Here is a 27289-nt window from a genome sequence, read left to right as displayed (position 1 = left end):
GGCGACCTGTCCAGGGTGTACCCCGCCTCTCGCCCGATGACAGCTGGGATAGGCTCCAGCGCCCTCCGCGACCCTGAAAAGGATAAGCGGAAGCGAATGGATGGATGGATGAATTAATATTGTAAAAGAAAAACGTAAGCCTGAACTGATGCTCTCTGTTGTTTATTTCAGCAGCTTTGCTCATTGCAATGTTCAATAAAAACTATTAGTAACTGAAAAAGTAGCAAGTACTCTACGTTTGATAAACCAGAATGATCAAACACCTTATTTAACACCATGCTGCCTTCATTACACTGTGTTTTTCTTTACTTCTCTTTCAGTAATCTCTCAGCTTCCTTTCCTGCTGGACTTTGTTATGTTTAAGGTTGACCTATTTTGAATACTTTATATTCTCTTCCAGGATCATATTTTATAAATCATATGTTAGTAGTGTGTGTACTGTGAGTTCAGGAACACAGGCCTATATCTTGATTCAAGTATATTCAGATATATTACTAAGAACAAAAAGCAGCAGAATTAAAAGGTGTCAGGAGTGTGTGACAGTGTCAACTGTCAATATAAAATAAGACTTTATTGATCCCACGACGGGGAAATTTTTGCGTTACCTCAGCTCAGGTACAGATATCAGAAGGAAATACAAAAAATACAAATACAATACAAACAAATAAATATCTATGGGAGGAGTCAAATACTAATGAAAACTGAAGGTGCTGTTGGCACAACAACTGGTTAAATATATCACATCCAGAAATCCCCAGAGATGAAAATATGAAAATGCTGGCTGAGCCTGCACCTGCTCTGCTTGCTGTTTTATTAGATTGCACAACTGATTATGCTGTGAATGTTTTGGCAGCGGTGGCACCGAGGCTTAAAGTGGGATTTGTTAGGTGGAGGAACCTTCTCAAGTGTAGCAGTACAACTAACCTGTTTAACCCTGCCTCCTGGCACCATGTGCAAGGGTTTTCTCCAGAGCCAGAAAGGTTATTTCTAAAAACATCAATCAACTGAGTCCAAGCACGGCGAGAAAAATATTTATTTCTTAATAAAATGACTAAAGTTACCATCACCCCAGTACTCATACGCACAGTCACTGTCTTTTGAAACCACTGGAACAGTTTTAACATTTCATTATTACATTTAATCAAACATTGACTGAAATCCTATTGCCATGCATTCTAACACTGATAGGGCTTTATTTCCATTATCCACATGTTCATCAAAAACACATTAGATGAATGAATTCACCACACAAAATCAAATTAAGGTGTTTGTATTTCCATTCCATGCCTACACTGTTGCAAGAGGCAATCACGGACAATTTAAACGACAATAAAGACTTTGACCAGCAGGGGGCTTTGTGCGCACATGAAGCTCGAGAAATGAGCCTTTGTTTGAAGCAACTGAATGGAAAGCTTCAAGGCTTTATGAGGCTTCATCTGCTCATCACCGACGATTAGTTATTTTACACATCTGTGCGTCAAGCAAAGGGGGCGTGGTTTACACCCTGGACAGGTCACCAGCCCGACACAGACAACCATTCACATTCACACCTATGGGCAATTTAGATTAACCTAACACCGCTAACTAACTGCATATGGACCTTAAACTGTGAGAGGAAGCGGGAGAACCCACGCAAACACGGGGCGAACATGCAAACCCCCCACAGGCCCGATCAGGTGGTGCAGTTGAACTCAGCACGTTGCTGTGAGACAAGAGAGCTAATCACTGCGCCACCGTGCTGCCCGGTCTCACGGATAACTGAACAAAAACACCTACGTTAGATCAGGGGTCAGCAAGCTGCGGCTCCGCGTGGTTTGGGGAAATAAAGTATTTAGCTGAAGTGTAATTTATTTATGTTAGTTCTTTTTTAACTTGTAGTTCTAAATTGGAAGATTATTGTGATATTGAAATATAAAAATAAAATTATATTTTATTATCTTTTCATCGCTCAAAATAAGCGGCACACTCGCGGAAGCCGGTGTACCCGCCGAAACGCTCTGCATTTATCGAGACTTTCAACCCCAGGTAGGCCAATTGTGGACCTTCGGATCCACATTATGTCAGCAGCGGTTTTTGATAAGGGCGACACGGGCGCTTGCCCGCGGCGGCATTGTGGTGGGGGGCGGCATTACGCCCATTTACTCGCACTCATGCTGCCCGACGTCATGCCAGCGCATAGCGGGGATGTCACAGGCACCGATCGGTTTTCTATCGCCCATTTGCTGGGAGTAAGGGCGCCCTCCGTTTGCGAGGTGCGCCTGCTGCTTGCGGCTCAGGGAGGAGAGGGCGGGGCGGCGGGGGAGTCTCTGACCGGCTGGGGCAGCGTCTAATAACCAACTCGCAAAATAAAAGAAAAATAAATACAAACAACAAACACGAAAACACCAGACATCATGATACAGACTTATAATTTGCACCGATGTCTTTTTCGAAATTCTATACCCGAAAAGTGAGCGCGAGAGCCCTCGGTGCGCATGCTCGCTGCTGAAGTCAAAGTAAACTTTATTGTCATCTCCGCTACATGCAGTCCAGGATATAGAGAGACGAGACGACGAGGCTCCAGTTACAGCAGTGCAAGTAAACCAACAGTATATATAAGAAGAGTAAGAAAATAAATATACACTTTAGGACTCGGGGTAAAGGATCAATAACAATTTAAAATTTATATTTATTTGATGATTTAAAGTCTCACACACAACCCGTCGAAAGGGGAGGAAGACCTGCTGCTTCCAAGTAGAGCACATTTCATTCATAATGTTGTAAATCCAAGCCCATTATGTATTCATGATTTGAATCCTGGGTTGTGTGAAATCCCAGGAATAAACAAAGTGAATCTGTGAACTAAGGTGTAGGTCTGTTAGATCATGTTGTGGTGATCCTCGAGTTGGGGGATGATTGTTCATACTGGAGTGCAAAATTAAAACCAAGATGGACAAGAAAAGTTCAAAGCCATCAGGTGCTCAGTTTAGAAAAAAGAGAAAAGAAGACGAGGAGAAGCGAGCAACAGATGCAGGTAAGCAGATGTGTGATTGGATGATGGCAGGTCATCCTGAAACAATCAGAATCAGAATACTTTATTAATCCCTAAGGAAATAATGTGGGTTACAGTTGCTCCAAGAAGATATGGTAAAAATAGCAACAGTAACAGACTAAACTCCAAACATTATGTTACAGATTTTACACATTTAAGAAATGGCACTGATATAGCCCCGCTATGGTTGCAGTGTCGCGCGACACATCTCGTGCACATCTCGGTTTCTGTATCTGCGCACTGCGCCCCGGACACCGCAGCTGTGCCGCGTGTGCAGTCGTGTCTTTACCGCCATGGTGATGAGATTCCAGTACAGCCCAGAGACACAGAGGGAGATGCTGGCTTACGTTTGTGGGAGTCTGGGAGACTCACGTGATCTGTGCGTCAGGCGATTCGTGCACAGCCATTTATGTAAGAGAGAAAACGATCCGAACATCCGGTGGACTTCAGATTGTTTGAAAATGCTCGTATAACCCAGAAACGGGCAGCAGCGGTCGCTTCATTAAGACCGCTGCTGCTGTTTTTCTCCTTGCCGCTGTATCAACACCAACCGCAAAAAGCGCACATGGAGGATATCAGTGAGTGTCGTCAGCCCCACCTGGCTGCGACCTGTTTTTTACTGACCAACCCAGATGTCGGCCGAAGTCTCGGGGTGACCGTTTGCTCTGGCTGCCCCGGTCCTCTTGATATCCGCGCATCTGTAGCACCGTTTAAATCACGACTAAAAACCCACTTATCCAATCTTGCCTTTCCCTCTAGTTAACACTTCACTTATGATTTTATATCATGCACTTTTATGCTCATTTAATTCCTTGTTTGTTCTGTATCTGCTGCTTTCCTATGTATCAGTGACAGCTACCTGCTTGCATACCTACTTACTTTGGTCCTATTTCTATTATCCTCCTCCTATTCTCTCTGTTACTCATTAAGCACCTTGGCATACCCTTGGTTTTTAAGTGTGCTTTATAAATAATGTCAGTGCGCCCCAGGGCAGCTGTGGCTACAATGTAGCTTACCATCACCAGTGTGTGAATGACTGAATGTAGTGTAAAGAGCTTTGGGGTCCTTAGGGACTGAGTAAAGTGCTATACAAATGCAGGCCATTTATCATTATTATTATTTTTCATTCCCGTGGGAGCAGTAAGCATGGACATAGCTTTTGTTAAACAGATTTGAACCAGTGTAATATGTCGTGATGTTGTAGGACAAGGTTGTTATTGCTGTCTTTATATATAAAATCAAACAGAGACCAGCCATCATCTTCAAATCAGTGTGTGAGCAAAACGCTTCCAGTACGCAGCTGTGGGAACTGAGCAGCTGATGCACGGAGACATTCCAGGTCACAGGCAGACCAGAGACAGTGAAGTGTCAGAGATCACGAACTCTTTCAGAGCTGTTTGATAGGTCATTTCTAAGCCTCGGGGAAACGAGGAGTCACACTCCCCATGACATAACAACAGGGATAAGCACGATGGTTTCAAGCTTCCAGCCGAATTATTATTATTTTTATTGTAAATGGAAACCACGACGGTACATAGGAGAATGTGATCCAATCAACAGAACGGTTGTAACATGAGTTAATCAGCAGTAGTGTTCATCTCCAGACCAACTAACCTGCAGACAAAGTATTGAATGTACATATTTATTGATGCGGTGGTGTTTTTCTTCATTTAGTATAGAAATGAAGCGAGAGACAAGCCCGGTTGAACACATGAGCTAGCCCATATTCTGGCGGTTCCCATAACCTCTGCGGTGAGTGTCTTTCCAGTCATCCCAGTTTCTGGCCTTTAGCAGAGATTCGTCGTCATCGTTTTCAACCTTCTTCTCTTTTTCTTCTTCGTCCGTCTCGCTCGGATCCCCGTGATCCTCCGCAGTGGGCTTCCTGGGTACACCCTGGTCAGGCAGGACGCCGCGTTTCTTGTGCTGCTCATACCAGTCATCAACTGTCATGGTAGGAAGACTGGGATAACCGGCCCCGAACACCTTAGCCTGTGTGCAAAGTGAACACATGGATTTAAAGACATCGATCCACGTTCAAGCAAATCGGAACAAAGTGACTCAGATTTTTTAAACAATAACTGATCTGATATGAGCTTGTTAAATGAAGACATTCAAAAATGTACCTTCAGTTTTATGTTTTTGAGTGGCGTGATGTTCAAGTACAAAGAGCAGAGTGACATTTGTTACGTTTTTGATCCCTCATCAGATTTCAAGTACAGCACTTGCTGAAAACTTCAGCTAATCAGCGTTTCCAGCTATTCAGTTGAGCTCTGTTAAAAATTGTAACCCAACCAATGTTTCATCCGCTTCCAGTGTAAATGTCAGTGTTCAGAGGCACTGAGCTCTGGGACTAGCAGCTACATTTATGACAATAATTCTTATTTTTAAGCAGACTGAAATTAAATTTCCAGTATTTGGTTGAATGTTTTCGGTTCAGTCTGCTGACACTGTGATGAGTCAGTGGATCCACATATCACAGCCGACTTCAGATATTAACACTTTTATGCTTTTCGTGGTCGATTCCAGATTTCTGTTTTTTTTAACTGCAGCTGTAAAAAAACATAACTTTCTATAGAAAACCATGTCATTTAATCGTCTAATGCAGGGGTGGCCAACCAGTCAGAGACCAAGAGCCACTTTTTTTTTTTTTTTACTGTTCTCTCTCTCTCTCTCTCTCTCTCTCTCTCTCACACACACACACACACACACACACACACACACACACTCTCAGTTCAACCAAGTCCACAAACAAAAATACTTTATAATGCATGTTGTTTAGTGGGACTTCTGGCATTCCTTGCCTTGAACAATCCTCTTTAAATCTGGCTTGTATTCCGTTGTTGTCACTCGAAGCAATTCTTTCACATGTGTGTCAGTCAGAACAGATCGATGCTTTGATTTCACATGTTTTAGGGTAGAAAACACAGACTCGCAGACGTATGTTGACCCAAACATTGACAGTATCTTAAGCGCAGCCCGTTTGACATTGGGGTATTTTTCCATTGGCACACTTTTCCAGAACTCAATGGTCCCTTCCCTTAAAGCAGGTTTCAATTGGTCCTCTTCACAAAGATCGATCATCTCCAACTCAGCCGCAGCTTCATCTGTGACTGGGCAGGGATAGCTCATTAGGTAGAGTGGTGGCCCCATGATCGGAAGGTCGGAGGTTCGACTCCACTGAACGGCTACCCTGAGGTACCCCTGAGCAAGGTACCGTCCCTACACACTGCTCCCCGGGCGCTGCACTGGTGGCTGCCCACTGCTTCACTGGGTGAATGGGTTAAATGCAGAGGAACTATTTCCCTATGGGGACTAACACACACACTTTACTTTACACTTTACACTAGCGGGACTTTCAAACAGCCGGTCTCTGCATTAAATGGGTCGACGAGGAACGTAATCTGTGGCCTTTTCAATTGTAGATCATGGAACCGGGTCACGAAGCTTTCGTGCAAGTTTTCAATCAGCGTTGCATATCTGGCTCTTTGCTTACTCAGGGCAGCGCTGGCGACTTGCCCGCTGGCTTTTAGCAGAGTGGGAAAATGCGTTAAATCTCCCTTTTGAATATGTGTCTTGAACAGCTTCAGTTTGTTGACAAACGCAAACACACTTTGCACCAGGTCAGGCAGCATTTTTAACTTACCCTGCAGGGTCAGGTTCAGTCTGTCCAAGTGACACAGCATGTCGACCAAAAAGGCCAGATCCATAATCCACTTGAGGTCCGAGAGCTCGGGATAGTCCTTGTCCTTCTTTTCCATAAACAGTTTCACGGCATCCAAAAGCTCAAAGAAGCGAGAGAGTACCCGGCCTTTTGACAGCCACCTCACAGTGCAGTGCAGCGGCAGGTCACCTGGAAGCCCTTGGTCCAGCTCAGCGATGAGATTCTTGAATTGCCTGTGGTTAAGCGCATGTGTGCGGATATAGTTGACGATTTCCATCACAGGCTTCATGACGTTATCTAAATTCAATGATTTAGACACGAGTTGCTCCATGTGGATGATGCAGTGGAAATTCCAAAAGTCAGGAATAGTTCGGTCAGCTTTGCACAGCCCCACAAGCCCGTTCACAGATCCCATCATGGCTGGTGCTCCATCCGTGGCTATTGCAGTTCATTTCGTTATGGGCAGATTTGCTTTTTCAAATGCAGCCATCATGGTTTCTTTCACATCTATGCCACGGGTTCTGTCTTTTAATGGCACAATATCCAGGAGCTCTTCTTTGATCACACAATCGTTTGACACAGACTATGCAAATATTGCCCACTGAGGCTTGGCTTGTATATCACAACTCTCATCCAATGCGACACTAAAATACTCACATGCTTGAAGGTCAGAGTGCAACTGTGATTCAATAGCCGTGTTAATGTCCGATATTCTGTGTTCAACAGTGTGGCGGGACAGTTGGACGTCTGATACCACGCGTTTTAATTTGTCGTTTTCAGGAGACAAGATTTCAACAACATCACTGAGGCATATTTAACGAACTCCCCTTCATCGTATGGCTTTTTAGCCCGTGCAATGTTCCAAGCCAGCTGATAGGATGCGAGCGTTATGGTCTCTGACCGCTTCGTAAATTTTTGGAAAAACTGTATCTGCTTTTCTGCCTGACTTTTCAAAGTGGCCGACTCGTGCTTGCGAAGTTCAGTCCCTTTTGGAAATTCCTGGTCGATGTTAGCATGGAGTGAGCTGAAGTGGCGCTGAAGATTTGAAGCTTTGAAATGCGCTAATGACGTCTGACATATAAGGCAGAATGGCTTACCATTGCGTTCAACAAAAAAATATAAACTCTCCCACTCTGTTAAAAACGTCCTGTGTTCATCTTCATATTTTCTTTTTGCTGTGCATTTTTTTCCTGCCATTTTAAGGGCGAACTTGCTCCTACTGGGAAACTTTGCGGTATTTTCATCTCACACACATGCGCATTTGATGAAAATACCGTATTGAACTCAAGCGAAGCGAACGCGCACATTTTAAAACAACATAAAAAAAATCAAAACACAAACTTTGATATGAACGTAAGAGCCGCATGAAACCAGGCAAAGAGCCGCATGCGGCTCGAGAGCCGCGGGTTGGCCACCCCTGGTCTAATGCGTCATGACTCTGTGTAGTGTGAGTGGCCATAAAGGAGGGTTTTTATCAGTAGGAAACACTGAAACGTTCTGCTTGTTTGTGGTGATCAGCACCACAGGAATGATAAATAACCTGTGAGACTCATTGCGACACTGAGTCGGTGTAGTACATGCACACATTTCTGTTTGATGTAATGTTCAACACTGAACTGTAACAAGTTTGTATTCAGCCTCATCTTTATAGATTGACTTCCACTGGGGAGAACAGGTGAGGTTTAGACAAGTTTGAGACCTTTTTGTCCTCCGCAGTGAAAAAATGGCTCAAAAATAAAAACGGGATCATTTCAGCTCCTAATTTTACACATTCTGCACTCAGCTTTGCAGCGTCACTGAAATGCAGCCAGGTGCTGCTCATTTTGCATTTTCACTTGATCCCGTCACCGTTTAAATCCATCTCCCCGTCTCTCTGTCCACCTGGCCTGCACCACTACACCTGCTGTCTTCACAATGCCCCCCTTCCTTCTTTCACTAATGGTATGATCCCAGTCTCTGCGTGTAATTGGCTGCATGGTGTGTCCATCAAAATAAAGAGCATCCATGCCTGCATGGATCCTCAGCAGGGCTGAAGATTCAGTCCCACATACTGACAGACCTGTGACATAACTGCGCCGTGAGTTTGACACGCCTGATCCAAACAGAAGGCATAATTCAAACTTTTACAGTAAAGCTTCAGATGCTACATAAAACAGACAGATGAACTGTTATCGTAGTTTGATACCATGTTTAAATTCGGTAGCTTGCTGAATGCTGGTGGCAGCCGTCCCACCTTGTTGCTGTGATTCCTCCACAGAGCAGGCTGAGGTCTACCAGCCTGTCTCCAAGGATTTGTAACATTAGTGAAATGAAACACAGCGGCCTCGCGTATCGCGGGAGTTACGTTCTAAAAATAACCTGCGATAAGTGAAATCCGTAAAGTAGCCAACTTTATCTTTTACAATTACTATAGATGCTTTAAGGCTGTAAAGCCCTCACTACACACTTTATACTCGTTTCTCAGACAGGCAGGCTCTGAAAGTTCAAAACCAGTCCAGCATTACAGAATGAAACCAAAGGAACCCGCAGGTGACGACGTTTCATCGACACTGTTGTTTGTTGGGGAGAAAACTTACAAACATACAGTCCAGCACTTCAGAGTCACGCTGCTAGTGATCGAAGATTTATGTAAATGTGACAAGCTGAACGTAGCCAATCAGGACGCAGGACACAATACGCCGTTTCAAAAAGAAAAAGAAATTTCACACACACAAAAAAAAAAAATCTGTGAAACAGTGAGACCGCCACAGGTGAAGCGCGTTATAGCGAGGGAGCACTGCATCATATTAATAAAACTGCATGAACATAACGTTCCACAGGCCAATGAAAAATGACCATTCTGAACTCTTGGTTATTTCTTATTGCTCATCAATAATGTTGTCAGTGCAGCAATGAAACATGAACAGGGGGCAGATGGACTGAGACGTGTCACAGTGGATTACAGTCACATGGAGTCGGGAACTGATAAGAATTCAGTGATCCCATTATCAGTATTACTTATTGATTCTCACGGCGTTCTCACGAACACCATCACTAAGCAGCATATCAAAGACATTTGTGCCAATTCATTACATGTTGTGAGGTCAAATGTTTGTGCATGTTGGAGCTTTGCTTTGATCCGTGTTGGGTCATTACTGGGAAAAAGAACCGTATCACGCTGACACTGTTACAACAGTATGAGACATGGACTGGCCTCCCCAGACCCTGAACATCACTGAAGCTGTGTGACGCATCATCCTCACAGATGACTAACGAGCAGACCACTTTAGCAAATTACAATAAAGGCTGATTAAGAGAGTCCAGGCTGCACGTGCAACCTTGTGACTGCATGCACCTTAATCAGTCGTACAACAACAAACCAGCTCACCTGCACAGCATCCTTGGTGAGGATGAAGGGTTTCATGGGGGGCCTGGGTGGGTGAGTGGGTTGCTTGGGAGCATTCTCCTTAAACATATCCATCTTTTTGAGTATCTCCACCTCTTGGTCAATGCTCTCTATGTCCTCCAAACACACAGCGACCCATCTTCGGACATTCAGGAGGTAAAAATCTCTGGTGACTTCATCATCAGCTTGTCCGCTCTCCACAGCTCTCCGAACATCAGACAGTTTGGCCTCAAGCTCCTTCTTCTGACGGTACCGCTCAATTTTAGCTTGTCTCTGTGCTGCCATAGCAACCAGGTTGGTCGGGCCGGGGAAAGACTGAAACAAAAAGCACACGTCACCGATTCATTATTGACACATCCTCCAAATCACACACAGGTGAACTCTGTTATTTAGAAGCTTTCATGTAAACAACTAAAGAAAGCATCACTTTCTGGTTGTGTGACTTAAATCTGTGGAGCTTGGTGACATGTTCCCATCGGACACTTTTCTGTGACTGACTTATGTGACATAAATAAGCCCAGACTTACAGCCTTCATTAACAGTGCAGTTAACAGAAAGAACCTGTTGTTATATGAACACTGCAGCTTGTTCAAAGTAAAGGTGTTCAATGTGCTGTGTTAGTTCATTCAGAAACAAAGGCACAGGTGATTAGGGATGTACCAGTGATTTAGATCAAAGACCAACAACACAGTTTATGGCTGATCCAATCAGTTCAATTGTTGTTTACTTCACAACTCATTGGTCGCTAACATGAAGTGAACAGCAGCTCGAGGATTTCACTCCAACAGCTTTTCTTTAATGTCAATTTTGTAGACAAACTAAAAACAAAGAAACATTTCTCCTCTCTCACCATAGTGTTCAGTGTGGCTTGAAATGCAAATAGAACTTGTAAACGTCAAAAATGTGTGAAAATATAAATATATTTACAGAACAATCTGGTCCGTCTGGTTTCCACCTGGAGACAGTCTTTACACTTTGAAATACACTACAGGTCAAAAGTTTGAAAACACCACAATTTTGCAGTTTTCTATTGAGAATGATGCAGTTTGATGTCTCATTGCACTCTGAAATTAAACCATGGTACAAATAAGCACCTGGAGTTAAAAAAGCAATCATGGAATCAGTTTATAGACCAAAATATATCCTAAACCTCTGACTCTTCAAAGTAGCCACCTGACCCAGTGTTCAGCTGGAGTACCCGGAGAGAACCCACACAAACCAGGGGAGAACATGCAAACTCCACACAGAGAGGAGAGAACTCCTCAGAAGAAAACTGGCTTTGGTTGGCACAATCATAGACTGAAGCACACTTTGTCCTGTGGAGATCAGGCACGGGACTGGGAGTCCTCTGAAAGCTACCAATGAAGGATGTTCCCGGATTCACACAAAGTAACGACGCATAAAAATCACTGAAACTTAATCACTGATATACAATCAGCTGCAGTGGTGCTTAAATTAAACGAGGCTGTAATTATTTGATTAAAAATGCTTTTGCATTTCGAAATTGGGATGATGTGATCTAACTGATACACTGAGCGGGACTTTTTTCTAAACCCACTCCGGTGGGCTGGATTCAGTCATTATGCAAATGTAAGGTTGAAACCTGCAGTCAGCTGAGACTGAAGACGTCACCTGGATGATGACGAAACGTTTCTCCCACTGAAAACGTCCAGATGAACAGAATCCCAGCACAAAAATAATAAACGCTTAATAATCAATTATTTATCCCAGAGTGTACTTTCAATTCTACACGAAAACCCACTGAGGATACAGGAAACGCTCATGACAAGAACGGATGTTAGTGAGAAACAAACCCACCCATCTGCTGCTGACCAGTTCTGACCACGACCAAGCTGAGTGGGTAGTGTTTATGAACACAGCCGGAGGGTTAGCTCATTTGCTATTTACTTGCTCTTAGTTAGGTACTTACATTAGCTTTAGCGTTTCCATCTTCTGACCCTCCGTCAGGCCGTGCTTTTTCACCCGTGGAGTCTGGCAGTTTAAACGGTGACACCTTATACTCGTCACATCTCCTTAAAAAATCCATAAAGTAAGCGCGGGCCGTCTGGACTATTTCCAACCGTTTGTCCCGGGTGGTCTGCTTCATGGTCAGAGCTCCTAACAAAGCGGGCAGCAGCAGGTACTTCAGGTCTGCCGTGGCGATCTCCTCGAGCTCTTCGTTGCGACTAAACAAGTCGAGCTGAGCGACCATCCGGGAGGCTTCCTCTAACATTTGAACCCCGCGCTTAACTTTCACCTGAATACTGTTTGAGCCAAGAGGCTCGTTTGTGCTGTCGACCTCCTCGAATATTTTCCAACCACGATCTAACAACTCTGATAATTTAAGCGGTTCTGCGTCCACATTTAATGGCTGTCTAACACTGTTGCTGTTCTCCGATTCCGCCATCTTGCAATATTTTCCGGGTTCGTTCTTCTTCTTCTGTTTTTAGTGTAGTTCAGTATTACCGCCTCCTGCAGGCAAACGTTAAAATAACACGTAAGACTTACGAAATAAAAATATACTACAGTCTCTCTATAGTCGCTCATAATCTGACCCGAAGGGTGAAAAAAGCTTTTATAAAATAATATTAACTCCATAATATTAATTAATTATTAATGTTTTTTGTCTGTCCTGTTCAGCACTGTAGCAATTACTGTGTAAAGGCCAAGAAACAAGATTTATTTCCCCAACTGGACCTTTTGTTATACTTTGTCCACTTAACTGTCATAGCTGATTAGATTTTTATTAAGACTTTTTATTATTTATTTTAACTAAAAATTACAGAACTGGAAATGGTAAATAATAAATGTTGAATGTTACTGAGCAGCATACAGTACTAATAATGTATGATATGGTTAGAGGGAGCAGCCAACCGAGATAGTGTTCATAAGGTTTCTCTGTGTAGGCGCCTTATTGATATAACTATGAAAATATTAAAGTGTCACACTGACATCTGTTTTCTGAAGCGATATGTGGAATTATACAGTAAAAATACCAGAAATCATGTGTTACGTTTGACTGCAGCAGAAATGTGCCTCTTAATCCATGTCTGAGAAACTAAACCAGTAACACTTTCAGACTGACTCAGGTAGTTTCAGTAAAGTCTGATGACCACACACACACACGCACAAAGTGTCTATGACACACACTGATCCTCAGTTACGACACTTTAATATCAGCAACAGTCAGCTCTGATCAAATATTCCCTCTTTGTTGAACTTGATAACACACATTTAAAACACCACACACAAAATGCAACCTTCTCCCAGTCCTCATGTACACACACATGAAGACACATGCGTCCCATCATGCTCTGCAGATAAGGCCCATTTGGAAAGAAGTATGAACAGTTAGCTTGACAACAAAGTACAAACATATTTTCATCAATCTGACATTTTCCATTTAAAAACAAAAGGGCCGTGATCACAATAATAAGACACCAATGATTACTGATTATGGGATTTTACTGAGCCATGTAATGAAAGTAACTTTTGTTTCTACAGATCATATTTTACATGTGAGGGCCGTGATGCCGACAACAGGTTTAGTTTGTTAACCCCAAACACAGGAAGCGTTTCTGTTCCAGAAACAGAGCTAACTTTAACAGTTACTCCGGCAAATAAATCAAATATCACATTTAAATTTAAATGTAGGTTTAAAATCAAAACTATGCTCTCTGTTGACTGTTTGCCTAACTGCAACACAAGTGTACAAACTCAGTAAAAACCAAGCAGAGTATTACTAAAGGAGGGAAGCATTTGTACATAAAAAAGAAACGTGTAAGTGCACCAACAGATCCATATATGTCTCAACTGATGTTTGAACAAAACCTTTTTAGTACAAATAGCACACAGAGTACTGCTGCTGGATCCTAAGAGTCACAGCAACAACAGACTAATGTCTGCTGAGGTCTCAGCAACAAGAACTAAACAGTCCTGACTCATGTCTGCACTTTAAGACAAAAACACAGTCTGCAGGTTAGAAATGAATCACAAATCAAACAATTTGGCCCAAGTTCAGACCAAGAAGACACCTTTTGGTACACGACTGTTCATGTTGCACAGCAGCGATCAGAGCTCTGTTGTTGTAAAGGAACCACTTGTGATATTGTAAAAGGCACCGTATGTATATGATGTACTGACTTTATTAAACAGATCAGAGGACAATCATGGCTTGGCAAACAGTTTTTCATCAAAGATGCTGTGGACAGCACCCTGCAGCACGTCTGTCCTCCGACTTATACTTGCTCTGACTCTGGAGGAGCTGATCAGCACTAACTCATCAGGAAGCTGCAACAGAGACGAGACAACTTTCAGTCCATACGACACAAAGCACCATCTGAGCCGGTCGCAGTCGATTAAACAGGAGAATCCAACATTAACATGTTCACACCTGTATGGATATCCATGGTACTTGGCTCTGAAGATCGACAGCAACCAACTGAAGAACAGCATAACTAGACCGATACCTGCAACACACATAACTGACACGCAGGGTTCTGCGATTATACCTCCTTATGCATGATGCAGACAAGTAAACAAACTCAGGGACGATGATTTACTGACTGGTTTAGAGAAGGTTGGGTTAGACAAAGTTATTATCTGGAAACTGTGGAGTGTTTGTGTTTTCTATATTCGTACACAGATGCTCTGAGGTCAGAAGAACTTGGATCATACACAGGAATGCACGTACAACTGAGATGTTCTTGTTGCTCTCTGTTGGAAAATGATCTTAGACAACCCGAAGACACAATCTGTGTGTGTGTGTGTGTGTACACGTACTCTTTCTCTTTCCAATATCCATGTCTGAAGTAGCAGCTTCACACAGTAGAACTATTCCCATGGTAACAGCCGCATCTGACAGCTGGGTCAAGGGTTGAACGAGTTCATAGCATCCATCTACTCATAGCCAAGCTTTTACCTTATTACCACCATTCACCCCAGAAATAAACACAGACAAGGCTACGAGAACCAAGACTCTGCCAGGAAATGGAGCAGGAACAAAGGCCTGAGCCACTGGGACAGGGCCCAGCTGTTCTCTGTGTACCTCCAGGGGAAAAATGTAATCAATTTAAAAAATATACTCAGATATGAATCACCACTAACATTTAATGGAATCATTGTGCTGCATCTTGGCTTCCTGCAGCTGACACAGCACTGCTGCACACAGAGCTCATCCCTGAAAAAGCTTCTGCACACAGTGGCCCAAAACGACCAAGTGAAGAAAGTCTGCTGGAAATTCTTACAAATTTATGCAAAATTAAAAACCCAAAACTATCACATGTACAAAAATATTTATTTGGCATGAAAGTCGAAGTTAAGCAGCGTGTCCTGTTTCTGCTGCTTTACTATGTGACTGAGGCCCAGCTGTGGTAAAGGCACACACTCTGACATGCACCAAGTCCAAGCAGTGGTCTGTAGACAGTAGTGAGGCTTAGCTCTGGGTGAGTGTACAGAAACATTTCTACAGCACTGAAGGTCTTAATGAGCGACGTTTTCTCCATCATCAGTAAATGGAAGAACCTGGAACCACAAGGACTCTTCCTACAGCTGGCTGCCCGGCCAAGCTGACTGATCGGGACAGAAGGGTCTTAGTAGCGACACCCCTGGGTGAAAGGCACAGGACAACCTGTCAGGAGTTGGACCAAAGCCACCAGAAAGACTCTCAGACCAGGAACATAGTTCTCTGATTAAACAGAGCCTGAAGTCCTGGCCTGAATCCCAAAGGTCATGTCTGGAGGAAAACGGGCACCGCCTGGACGGTGCCATCCCTACAATGGAGCCTGGTGGTGGCAGCATCACAGTGTGGGGATAAACTTTAGCAACAGAAACTGGAAGACAGTCAGGGTCGAGGAAAGATGCATCTACAGACACGATGATGATAGCCAACTCCAGAGCGCTCTGGACCTCCGACTGGGGTAGGCTGAGCTTCCAATAGGACAAGGAGTGGGTTTAGGACCACTCTGTAAAATACTCTCGAGCAGCAGAGCAGGAGCCCAGATCTGAACGTGGCTGAATCCCTCCGGACAGATTTGAAAATGGCTGTAAACCAACACTTTTAATAAAATCGAATGGTGCTTGAGAAGAAAGAGCTGCTAGCAAACTTTCACTTTTTCCTGTGTGTAAACTTTTGAGGCAAAAAGTGTCTGTATTGGATTTTGGAATAACACAGGTGGTGTTTACAGTTTGATGTGCTAATTCAGAATAATGTCGCACATCAAACTGAGAAACATGAGAAAGCTACAAAGGTGCTTCGTGTCACAGCTACACTGTGGGCCGTGAAGTTATTTCAACAGTGGAGACAGGTGTGCTAATCACAGCCTGTGATTCTGTCAAACATGCATAAGTTAGACAACTAAGAGACATGGCTGAAATCCCCTGTGTCCCACCAAAGGGAGGCCCCGGGGCAGACCCAGGACATGCCCGAGATCTGGCCTGGGAACACCTCAGTGTGGCCCTGGAGAAGCTGCAGGAGGTGGCTGTGAGAGGGAGGTCTTGGACTGACAGCTTAGGCTGCCGCCTGCGTGACCCGGCCCCGCACAAGTGGCAGAAAACAGAATTTTTTAAAAAATGGCCCAATATGTTAAAAAGGAGATCATGTGTTTGGTGCAGAGGGAAGCCGTTGTTATCCATGGAAGGTTGTTGAGCTGACAGAGTGTGTGTGTTTAGTGGACACGGCCACACAAGTGTTCATCTGCAGAAAGCTGAAGGATACTGAAGAGGAGGACGATGTGCGTCTCTGCCACGAACTGTGCCTGACTGCTGCCGTGGATGTAACTCTGAAAACACACAGTCACATCTTAGACTGGTCAAAAGATTACATGCAGTAAATGTGGCCATGAGTGTCAGGGTGACCAGCGCACACCTTTATTAACCCATCACTGCGTGCTCTCTAACAAATATGAGTTTATTTGGGATTTTCTCCACACAGGATCACAACTTTTAATCTTTTAAGACGGATTCGTTTCTCGTTAGTGATCATTATTCACTACAACTTTATACTTCCTTTATTTATTTCTACTGACTAGTCTATATGTGTGAGGCCATGTGTGGAATAAAGAAAATCCAAAATAAATTCAGCGCGAGTCATTAAAGACGTGTCGTCCAATCATTCAGCACGGTAACCTGCATGACATTCATGGTCATGATGATGTCATCTCCTGACCACTTCAGTCAGCTCACAGCGACACACGTCAGTTAAGTTGTTACGTTGTTAAATAGTTGTAGTAACTCTGTTGGAGCCAACATGTTATATTAGTGACATGAGTGAAGTGTATGTGTGTCTTACAACTTGTCCTGTGCTGGGGTTTTTGTGAGCATAAGGTGGTCCTCTGATGTGGTTCCACATCTGTCCTGAGGTCATGATCAGGACAAAGCACTGAAACACAAATAAGATGCGTAAAACACAAAGACGTAGGAGCTGTTGGGTGTTTTACGTGAACAAAAACATCCCATTTGACTGTAAGAGGTTCACTTGTTCACACATTTTATCACAAAAAAAACAAAAAGGAAACAGCTCTCCGGTTGTTTCCACCGTCTCCAGATTATTCCAGGCAAGTGTTTCCAAAATCTATGGAGAAAGAGTTTGTTTTATGATCATTATATATCAAACGTACAGAATTAAACTGACAGTTGGTCCTTCCCAGCTCATCCGATGTACTGCACCAGTTACACTGAATCACATGTATGTATAGTACTGTGCAAAAGTCTTGAGCGCCGCCATTTCTTTATCTTTTGCTAACAAAACCAGAATATTGAATATTGAAATGGAATTGTAAACACAAAGTCATGCAGTATATAGTACAGTTACATATTCTAACGAGTCTGAAAGCCAATATTTGGTATGACCACCTTTACTTTTAAACACAGTGCGATCTCTTTGTGCGATCTCTTTGTGCGATCTCTTTGAGCGATCTCTTTGTGCGATCTCTTTGTGCGATCTCTTTGAGCGATCTCTTTGAGCGATCTCTTTTTGCGATCTCTTTGAGCGATCTCTTTTTGCGATCTCTTTGAGCGATCTCTTTGAGCGATCTCTTTTTGTGATCTCTTTGAGCGATCTCTTTGTGCGATCTCTTTGTGCGATCTCTTTGAGCGATCTCTTTGAGCGATCTCTTTGTGCGATCTCTTTGAGCGATCTCTTTGAGCGATCTCTTTGTGCGATCTCTTTGAGTGATCTCTTTGAGCGATCTCTTTGAGCGATCTCTTTTGTGATCTCTTTGAGCGATCTCTTTTTGTGATCTCTTTGAGCGATCTCTTTTTGTGATCTCTTTGAGCGATCTCTTTGAGCGATCTCTTTGTGCGATCTCTTTGAGCGATCTCTTTTGTGATCTCTTTGAGCGATCTCTTTTTGTGATCTCTTTGTGCGATCTCTTTGAGCGATCTCTTTTGTGATCTCTTTGAGCGATCTCTTTGTGCGATCTCTTTGTGCGATCTCTTTGTGCGATCTCTTTGTGCGATCTCTTTGAGCGATCTCTTTGAGCGATCTCTTTGAGCGATCTCTTTGAGTGATCTTCAGGACACATCAAGCCCTTCTTCGCACATTAGCTGCATTTTGTTCAGTTCTCTGTCATGAAAATCATCTGTCACAATTTTAATGATACCCAGTGCCTGGAAATTATTTTGCCCTTTTTATTGAAAAACTAGAGACTGTGTTTGCTTAATGTCAGACTTTTTACTCACATGCTGCTCCTAAATACGTTTGTATTACAGGTCTGTGTTTAGTCACACGTGTCAGTGAAGCACACTGTGTTAAACAACTGCTTGAATTACTCGAATGGTTGAAGCTCCGTCTCTTTCTTTAACATTTCTAGGCTCTTTAGATTGTTGTGACTTGCATGTTTGTATTTCTTGTTGGACCTGAAACACTACATGTATAAACCTGCACCGTGGAGGCCTGGAGGGTCGAGTTTGTGCTGTCGCTGGCTGCAACAGTGAGTTTTATGTTAAAACTCACGGTCCATGTTCACACTGCAGAGGCACACAATCAGCTGTCAGAGCAGAACACGACATGCAACCAACACTACTGAATGAAATCACAGTCTCTCTTTTCCCACCTAAAACTAAGCAGTTCACAGTTACAGGCACCACATGCACATCCCTCCACAAACAGGTTTCTTATTGAAACACAGTCATGTCCTCCCCACATCGTGCTGATTGGATTCCTGTTCGTGCGTCACTAAGAAACACGTTTGTGACTTGACTGGCATGTAGAGCGTCTGCATGTGATTGGGAAGAGAACGATGATTTTATTGGATAAAATAGTGCTGATCGCTCCGCTCGGGGCGCCCGGACAGACAAGGAAAAATCTGTTTCTGACTCCGGCTTCTTGTTGCAGTGTCACCCAACTCAAACAGGCTCTCCTTCACACCAAAAGGAAGCGGTGTCATGTGATTGTGGTGGGGCAAAATTCCTCCACCCACTGTAAAATACAATGACAGCTTGGCCACTGTATTTAACACGTCACCTTCCACAAACCGGTGCCTGCTCCTATGTCATTGTAATGAATGTATACTTTTACAATATTATTTTGTTCTACGAAATTAGAAAAAGATGCTGACATATCCAAGCGTTTGGCTAATAGCTCTTTGGGAGTCATCTTTTGGGGGAAATGTATTATTGCAACAGGCTGGTAGCAGCAAAGTGCCGGGATTATTGGATCATTCGTCTGTGTAGACACAACAAAGGTTAATCTTTTGAGCTAGATGCCTTTTTTTTTATACATAAGCCAGTGTTAAGTCCTCTGAAAACTGTCAGGTACAAGTACTGAACCAAAAACGATTGAAAAAGCAGCCAGTGTCTAAAGAAACCCTGAAACAAAAGACAGCTCGGAGAACTGAAAGTCTGGCTTTATGGAAGCAAAACAAAGTCAAGACTTCTGCACACTAATGTAGAATACAGTTCTTACAGTAACTGGAGGAAAGCGCCCACAGGAGAGCTACACCTGCTACAGCAGATCTACTTTGTTTCTGTCTCGTTTGTGGTGTGACTTGTATTGAGCCACAGATAATGTGCACACCCATGTATACCGTCACATTTCACAACACTATAAGGCTATCTGACGTGCGTTTGGACATGGTGTGGAGATGGACGACAGAAGATTTTGATCTTTTTTTTCTGAACTTGGATCACCAGAGAAAAAGCAAATAAGCATTTCAGCATGTGTGTGTATATGATGGTAGTTTTTACCAGTGCGGAGAAGGCCCAGACATTTGTGTTGAAGAGAAACTCTAAATTGTGTCTTCGTAGATATGCAAGTCCACCAATCACAGCCAGAAGGAATCCCAGCAGGAGAGGCCCTGCATAGTTGGGAGGACGAATGACACGGATCTGAAACACACAAACATGAGAGTAGACTCCAGAGGCTCTCACCATGCCCGTGTTTGAATGTGTTTGTTTGCCTTAATTAGAAGTCTGAATTCATTTTATTGCAAACATCTTCACTGATCTCATTGAAACGTTTGACACTTACTTGTACATCAGTTCTGTCTGCCACCCATCTAGCCAGCTGCTCAGCCGCGAAGCCTCGGACCTGGAGCTCATACGTATCAGGCCTTCGAGGTTTTCCTTTGGATGGGAAATGGAGGAATGTTGGGGCAGAATTCATATTCAGCTGAAAATACAGAGAGAATCAGAAGATTAGATACGTGTAGTGATGGGATTTAACAAGTTAGACTCCTTTTGGATGTCTGATTAAATGTAATCAAATATGTTCTAATATTTATCATCTTTTACTACAGACAAAGGTACAGGGCGAACATGCAAACACAACAGGGAAACAGCCCAGGGGTTGAACACTGCACACATTTTTAGGTCAACTAAATTTGTTTAAACAAATGTATTGTACAAAACGAAAGTGTGATAATATTAAAATAACTGAAGCAGTCTGCGATCTAACCACTCATTTTATTCATGATTTTATGAAGAAAAAACATGTTTTCATTAAACCAAATGAGTGCCAGCATTAAATTATTATAAAATTACAAAGTTTCTCTGAGATTGCTTCATTATATATACACAAGTTGGCCTGACTGAGATGTTTTTAAATGCATGAAAACAGAATAAAATGTCTCACCATCTGAAACACATCTGATCCTTCATCAAAGTCGACTGACGCAAAAAAGACTTTATTGGTAAAGGCAGAAGAAAAACGCCAGGAGTTAGCCAGCACCTGGAACTCCTCATCAGCTTGCCTGAAAAGGAAACATGTTTTAAAGTCACAAATGCAAGCTGGAATAAAAGCAGTGCATGTTCTTCCTGTTGCTACTTGTTACCTGCACACTCCACATTGTCTCTGTGGCTGCAGTGCTGTAAACATGATGACCACTGAGTAGTTTCTAGGGGGAGCCTTGACAAAACGACGAAACTTATCTCCATTCATTTTGATGACTGATCGTTTGGAGGCCCACTCCATCATCTGCGTCACCTTCTCTGACAGCAGAGTCTACACACACACAAAGACACCAACACAACTGCTAAAGCTCCAGTAGCAAAAACAAACGTCTTTCTATTGTCTATGCATTTTATTTTCGTTCAGTTAAACGCGCCCTTTAGGCGTTAGAATAAAGGTAATTAATGTTTAATTCATTTCCGGTTTAATAACGCCCAGTCAAGTTTACAACCAGTAGTTGGGTTAGTCGGAGCTAACAACTGTGATCAAACTAATGCTGTCTGATGAAATTAGCATGTTATTTAAGCTACTGCTGTAACTGCTAAAACTACTTTAGATAATGAGTAACTGAGCTCTTTCTAGCAGCTGTTAGCTTAAGCTAGCTACCAAGAATGATGCGGAAACAGACGACGTGCAACTTTGACGAAGTTGGAAAAACTCCCTCCAAAGTTTAACAACTTCCTTGGCTACACACCACTGAAGACATCACCTCTTTCTTCTTCTGCGCCTCCGCGGGTTCATAGAAGAAGACCGCGAGAAGAAGCAGCGAAGTCAAAACTTTTCCTAACATTCTGCTGCACTATCCACACTACTACCAAACACACGCGCTCGCGAACACGCGATAATATCCTGTCAGCTTTCCATTGGTCACATCTCAGCCAATCACACAGAGAGCAGTCCTTCCTTCTGGTTTCTCTCTTCTTCGTTTCAAAAACCGATTTGAAACAAGCTGCTCATTGCCGCCACCTACAGCTGTGCTGCAGAGCCAGGTACCTGGAGTAAGGATACCTCAAAACAGCATTCCTACGTACGAATTTCTCCGTACTTCTGATGTAATCCACTGACGAGTTTAGTGTGCTGTGACCTAATCAATAATAGTGAATAGGAAATATTCTGCAAACGTTCGCTAGCTAGCCGACTTTGTAGACGTGACGCAATGCGTGTACAAAAGTTAGGATACGGTTGCCTTTGGTAAAGACTGCAGTTCGTGGGACAATCCACAACCTTCCCCACAACTTCAGTTTCACCGCTCGGCTTAACTCTCTATCACCGGTGCGGATACTCACGACACCGCGTCCCGTTTTCCTGTCACCGCCACAGTTTTCGGCAGCGGTACCAACTGTCGCAGCTCCCGGAAAGTTAAGCCTATTTTTTTTTTAAATATTAAACTTTATTAAGAAACAGTATACAGAACATGTATACAATCAGAACAAAATTAACATATGCCAGGGGGTGTAATACAAAGAATTACAAACATTCAAATAATTTGTAATTACTACAAATAGTAATAGTTTTCATAGCCTTTTTGTTAAGTGATCCACTAATCAATTTTATGTAACATAAAACATCATTATAGTAATGTTTAAAATTAGGTTTTTTGTTACTGTATTTGCATTTGTGAAAATAAAATTTAGCTAAGATAACTAACAAGTTTATTATAAAGTAAACATCTTCTTTTTTTTGCCTTCGAAAGAAACAAAATACAAGATTTTCCCATTTCACAGTAAAGTCTTTATAGAGATGTCCAGCAATGAATCTACTGAAGTCTTTCCAAAATGTTCTAGCGTATGAACAGATCCAGAAGAGGTGCTGCAGTCTCAGGATGGCTTCCACAAAATCCACAGCTCACATTTATGTCCCTTTTGAACTTTGTCATGTAATGATTAGCAGGATAAAATTTATGCAGTATTTTAAAGGAGACTTCCTTCACTTTATTCGTTACCAGATACTTGTTAGGAATTGTCCATACTCTTTTCCAGTTAATGTCACTGACAAAGAAATTCCAATAAGAGACCACATGTGGGATAGTTAGAGATTCTGTCTGGAACAAAGCACGGATATTCTTATTACTTTTACTGTGGTTTGTTAGACAGATTCTTCCTATGTGTGAATCTAAAGGGTTGGGGAGAGAAACAGATGATATGCAAGGTTGAATACCTTTAAAAAGCATTATAATACCCGTAGGTATTGCATCAAATAATATGGCATATTCTTTGGGTGTGGCTGGAAATTTATAGGTGTTTAAGAATTCTGAGTAGGACATGAGCTGCCCATTAGGATTAAACAGCTGATTCACTAAAACAATCCGTTTCTCAACCCACCTAGAAAAAAATAATGATTTATTTTTATACACTATGTTCCTATTATTCCAAATTGGACACGTATGGGGTGTAAAGTTGTGTTTATATATAAGGGACCAAGCTAATAGAAGTTGTTTGTGAAACATCGAAAGGTTTTCTGGAAGCTTATCTATATTATAATCACAACCTAAGATAAAACTTAGACCACCAAACTTAGAGAAAATGTAGTGAGGAATAAAATTCCAAATGGATACCGGATTTTTAAGAAAATGTTTAGCCCAATTAATCTTAAATGTATTGTTTAGAGTAGTAAAATCCAAAACATTGAGACCACCGTGCTCATAGTCATTCATCAATACACTTTTTCTGATGTAATGTGTCCGGTTTTTCCAGAGCAAGTTGAAGAGCATTCGGTCGATATCCTTACAAGTTTTGCCGTCCACATGCAGAGAAATTGCTGCATAAGTCAGTCGAGACAGACCTTCTGCTTTTGAGAGCAATACCCTTCCTCTTAAACTTAAATCTCTCTGCAACCATTGATTTAATTTGGTTTGAGATTTTTTAATAATTGGGGGAAAATTTAGTAAAATTCTGTCTTTTGGATCTTTGCAGATAATCAGACCTAAATATGTTGCTTCATTTTTAACTGTTATATTACAAATACTCTGAACATTACACTCTTTGACAGGTAATAACTGACATTTATTTAAGTTTAGGACCGATCCAGACCCTTTTGAGAAATCCTCTATTACACATAAAGCAATTGGCACTTGGCTGGCAAGTTAAGCCTAACAACATGATTATTAGAGGTTCATGCGTCATAAACTATAGTGTCACACAACTCTGAGTATTATGCAAACAATTTTCAGCATTTAACCAATTATTTTCTCGTTTTATTTTTGTGTTTTATTGCGGCAGCAGTAAAGATGTCTGTTACCTACACTCTGACCAACAATTAGTTGACATTAAACTGCCGTAATCAATCGTTTTTACTCAAGGTGAAACTACATGTTTAATTTCTATTAACATAGAATCTTAAATTATGCATTAAATAAATCAAGTTTACAATAGTACGCTTTATTCAAAATCATTAGTAAAATAATTCTATAAAACTTAAACATAATTTTTATCAGTACTTAAAATAATAAACTGTCTTTTCTTGTACTTTAATTGTACTGTTTTTATTTGTTACTATTGTATTAAAATACTCTTAAACCAACGATTCAAAACTAAAAGAAAATAGAGTGACAGTATATCCAGAGAGGATCCACCGTGGCACGCAAACAAACCCCACAAAGCGAGGCTTCGTTAAACATTTAAAACATTTGTGCCACAATTGTATCGATTCTTCGAAACAACGTCTCCACAGTGACACCTGCTCGCCAATTTGGCTATTGCCACATGTCGATAATGCTATTCTGCGAAAAAATGTGGCAGACAACAAAGCTACTTATAATACCAGACTGTCAGTAATGGTGATCTGCACATCTGTTGGCTAAATCCTTGTACAAACAATGCAAGAAAAAGATTGAGACTGTTAAAGACAGCAGGCTTTGATTGTCATAAACTGTGCTTCAACAAACTGATCCCTCTGTCTACATCCGTGCTGCTGAGCAACCGCTGAACCACGAAGAAGCTCCTTTATCCTCCTGTGGATGTTTTATCTTGTAACACCGGCAGGATGTTAGAGTGAGGATGTGATGCAGCGAATAACATTTTTTGTTGAAAGTAGACAACATTTTTTACGAATGTGTGTATAAGAAATAGAAAGAGGTGGTATCAAAAATATAATTCAGTAATTACAAATGATTCTGCTTCATAAAAATGGAATCCTGGCACCTCGCAATGTCTCAAAGCAGCAGGTACGTCCCAGCTGGGGTGAAGCACACCAAAACCTTGTTCAGTCGTAGCCATGTGATCTGGATGTTTTAAACCACGCTTCTGACCAGTGTTTCGAAGCAACCACGCTTCAGAAGCAGTGTCGAAACGTCTGTTCCCATCCCTAACATTATCCACAAACGTTAGAAACATGGAACAGTGGTGAACCTTCACAGGAGTGGCGGGCAGACCAAAATTATCCAAGAGAAGACTAATCCAAGAGGTCACCCCAGAACAACATGTAAAGAACTGCAGGCCTCAGTTAAGGTCAGAGTTCATGGGTGGAAATGGCCCGCATAAAGGTTTTCTCGGTTTTGCCAGAACACATCTTGATGATCCCCAAGAATGACAAATGCACAACGTTTGTCCAGAAGTATAATCAGATATGGGGCAAGCACAGAAGCAGCCAGGATCAGGTCAGCTGACAATCTGCTTAGATTCTTTATGTTCTCTATGTCTTTTTATTCAGATGTGGAAACAAGTGTTACGAATGCTTTGAGGGAAATCATGTATATTTAAGCTTTCTGAAGGTTAAAAACTGCCCTGTGTGTGCTTGTTTATGTGAGTTCTTCAATCCTTTAATCTCTGCAGTGGAGGTTCGGGTTATATTGATAACAACATCAGCACAACTACCAGTCACAGTAGCTGCTTTTATCAGATATACAGCAGGTTCAAAAGTACCAGAGACCATTAACATCATTTCCTGCATGATGTAAAATAACAAGCATCTGTTCTAATGTCATTGGTGTAAAAGAGGAATGTGGGAGCTGCAGGCTAGTTTATCAAATCCGCAAACAATATCAATATGGTGACTACAAAGGCACGAGGTGGTGAACAATTAAAAATGCAAGTCTCGTTAAGTCTTTTAGGGCTTGTCGCTACCAGCTTGGAAAGTGTAGACACTGTAACTTTTGTAAAAATAGCTCTTTCTGTGTTTGGGTGATGGCTTGAACAGGGCTCTGTGAGATGTTTTCATAACCTGGCCCTGCTTTAAACTTCTCCACATTTTCATCCCCGACATCTCAGATGGGTTCCTTGGTCTTCAAAGTTCTGTTTGACAGTCGGGTGCTTGGTATTGAGTATTACTTCTCCTGTCTCATCAGACTTGTTCCCTTCTGTTTTCCTTGGTGTCCTATAGTGGTTAGGGCAATCGTGGCAGCCTCGCTTCTGTCAGTCTGCCCCGGGGCAGCTGTGGCTACACCTGTAGCTGCCTCCACCAGTGTGTGAATGTGAGAGTGAATGAATAGTGGAATTGTAAAGCGCTTTGAGGGTTTTGAAAAGCGCTATATTAATGCCATTATTATTATAATTGTCAGTATTTATCCGTGTGTTCTCCATTCAGTTGTCTTCCTCTTTTATTGTGTCCATTGCTTCCTGTCACTCGTGTCGTTTACTTTCTTTGCCTCGACACGTCCATCGTTTCCAGCCGTGTGTCCCACCTCATGTCTCTCCTCCTGTTTCCAGTCTGTATTTATTGTCACGTGTTAAGTGAAAAGTAACATTAGTGAACTTAGGAACGACTGGAACGAGCAAAATAAATGGATCTTCAATAGGAGAAAGGAATGTTAGAATAAGGAATATTTTCGATCAGAATGGTAGAATTTAATTTCATTGCAGCTTTTCTACATTTGTGTTTATTACATTAACCTTGTTGAATTTGCGCAGAACTGTTCACTAATTTCTAAAGTGATTTTTAAATCATTTTTGAATGTGATGCATTCACTGTACTCGTCATACATATTATATTCAATTAACCAGGATGAATTAGAGCATAACTGTACTTTAACATCAAAGGAATATTGCAGTGGCTTGAGATGAAACCTGACACACAGGTGAGCCAGAGCAGGGGTATGTACGTGACCATTAA

The 27289-nt window shown here is 42.1% G+C and overlaps 2 protein-coding genes across 3 annotated transcripts; both read right to left on the bottom strand.

Annotated features, from left to right (window-relative positions):
- Positions 1-4452: 4452 nt before the first annotated feature.
- igbp1 (immunoglobulin (CD79A) binding protein 1) lies at positions 4453-12515 on the bottom strand. The gene is made up of 3 exons (XM_085365401.1): positions 12008-12515; positions 10060-10392; positions 4453-5020 (listed from the first exon to the last, which is right to left on the bottom strand). The coding sequence occupies exons 1-3, from the start codon at positions 12482-12484 to the stop codon at positions 4748-4750; spliced, it is 1083 nt and encodes a 360-aa protein (XP_085221527.1). The 5' UTR covers positions 12485-12515; the 3' UTR covers positions 4453-4747.
- Positions 12516-13237: 722 nt separating this feature from the next.
- Positions 13238-22071, bottom strand: magt1 (magnesium transporter 1). Of its 2 annotated transcripts, none has more exons than XM_085365381.1 (10): positions 21939-22071; positions 21348-21517; positions 21149-21266; positions 20546-20686; positions 20263-20403; positions 17366-17455; positions 16793-16856; positions 14860-14934; positions 14471-14561; positions 13238-14367 (listed from the first exon to the last, which is right to left on the bottom strand). In XM_085365381.1, the coding sequence occupies exons 1-10, from the start codon at positions 22032-22034 to the stop codon at positions 14352-14354; spliced, it is 1002 nt and encodes a 333-aa protein (XP_085221507.1). In that variant the 5' UTR covers positions 22035-22071; the 3' UTR covers positions 13238-14351. The 2 variants fall into 2 exon arrangements, with proteins under 2 accessions (XP_085221507.1, XP_085221515.1); XM_085365389.1 differs by having other exon boundaries at positions 21954-22071.
- Between the last annotated feature and the right edge of the window lie 5218 nt (positions 22072-27289).

Source organism: Diplotaxodon limnothrissa, linkage group LG2, assembly GCF_057381915.1.
Source record: "Diplotaxodon limnothrissa isolate DT_005_m linkage group LG2, D_limnothrissa_male_GT1.1, whole genome shotgun sequence".
In the NCBI taxonomy this organism is placed as follows: Eukaryota; Metazoa; Chordata; class Actinopteri; order Cichliformes; family Cichlidae; genus Diplotaxodon; species Diplotaxodon limnothrissa.
This window is presented reverse-complemented; position numbering and strand designations above follow the sequence as displayed.

Bases quoted from the DNA above. Each gene is read 5' to 3' on its own strand.
- igbp1 (XM_085365401.1), bottom strand. From the start codon at position 12,484: ATGGCGGAATCGGAGAACAGCAACAGTGTTAGACAGCCATTAAATGTG. The intron at 10,393-12,007 runs GTAAGTACCTAA...TTTTTGTTTCAG, and splicing joins ATGGAAACGCTAAAGCTAAT to TCTTTCCCCGGCCCGACCAA. The intron at 5,021-10,059 runs GTGAGCTGGTTT...CTTTGCACACAG, and splicing joins TCACCAAGGATGCTGTGCAG to GCTAAGGTGTTCGGGGCCGG.
- magt1 (XM_085365381.1), bottom strand. From the start codon at position 22,034: ATGTTAGGAAAAGTTTTGACTTCGCTGCTTCTTCTCGCGGTCTTCTTC. The intron at 21,267-21,347 runs GTAACAAGTAGC...TTTCCTTTTCAG, and splicing joins AGACAATGTGGAGTGTGCAG to GCAAGCTGATGAGGAGTTCC. The intron at 20,687-21,148 runs GTGAGACATTTT...CTGTATTTTCAG, and splicing joins GATCAGATGTGTTTCAGATG to CTGAATATGAATTCTGCCCC.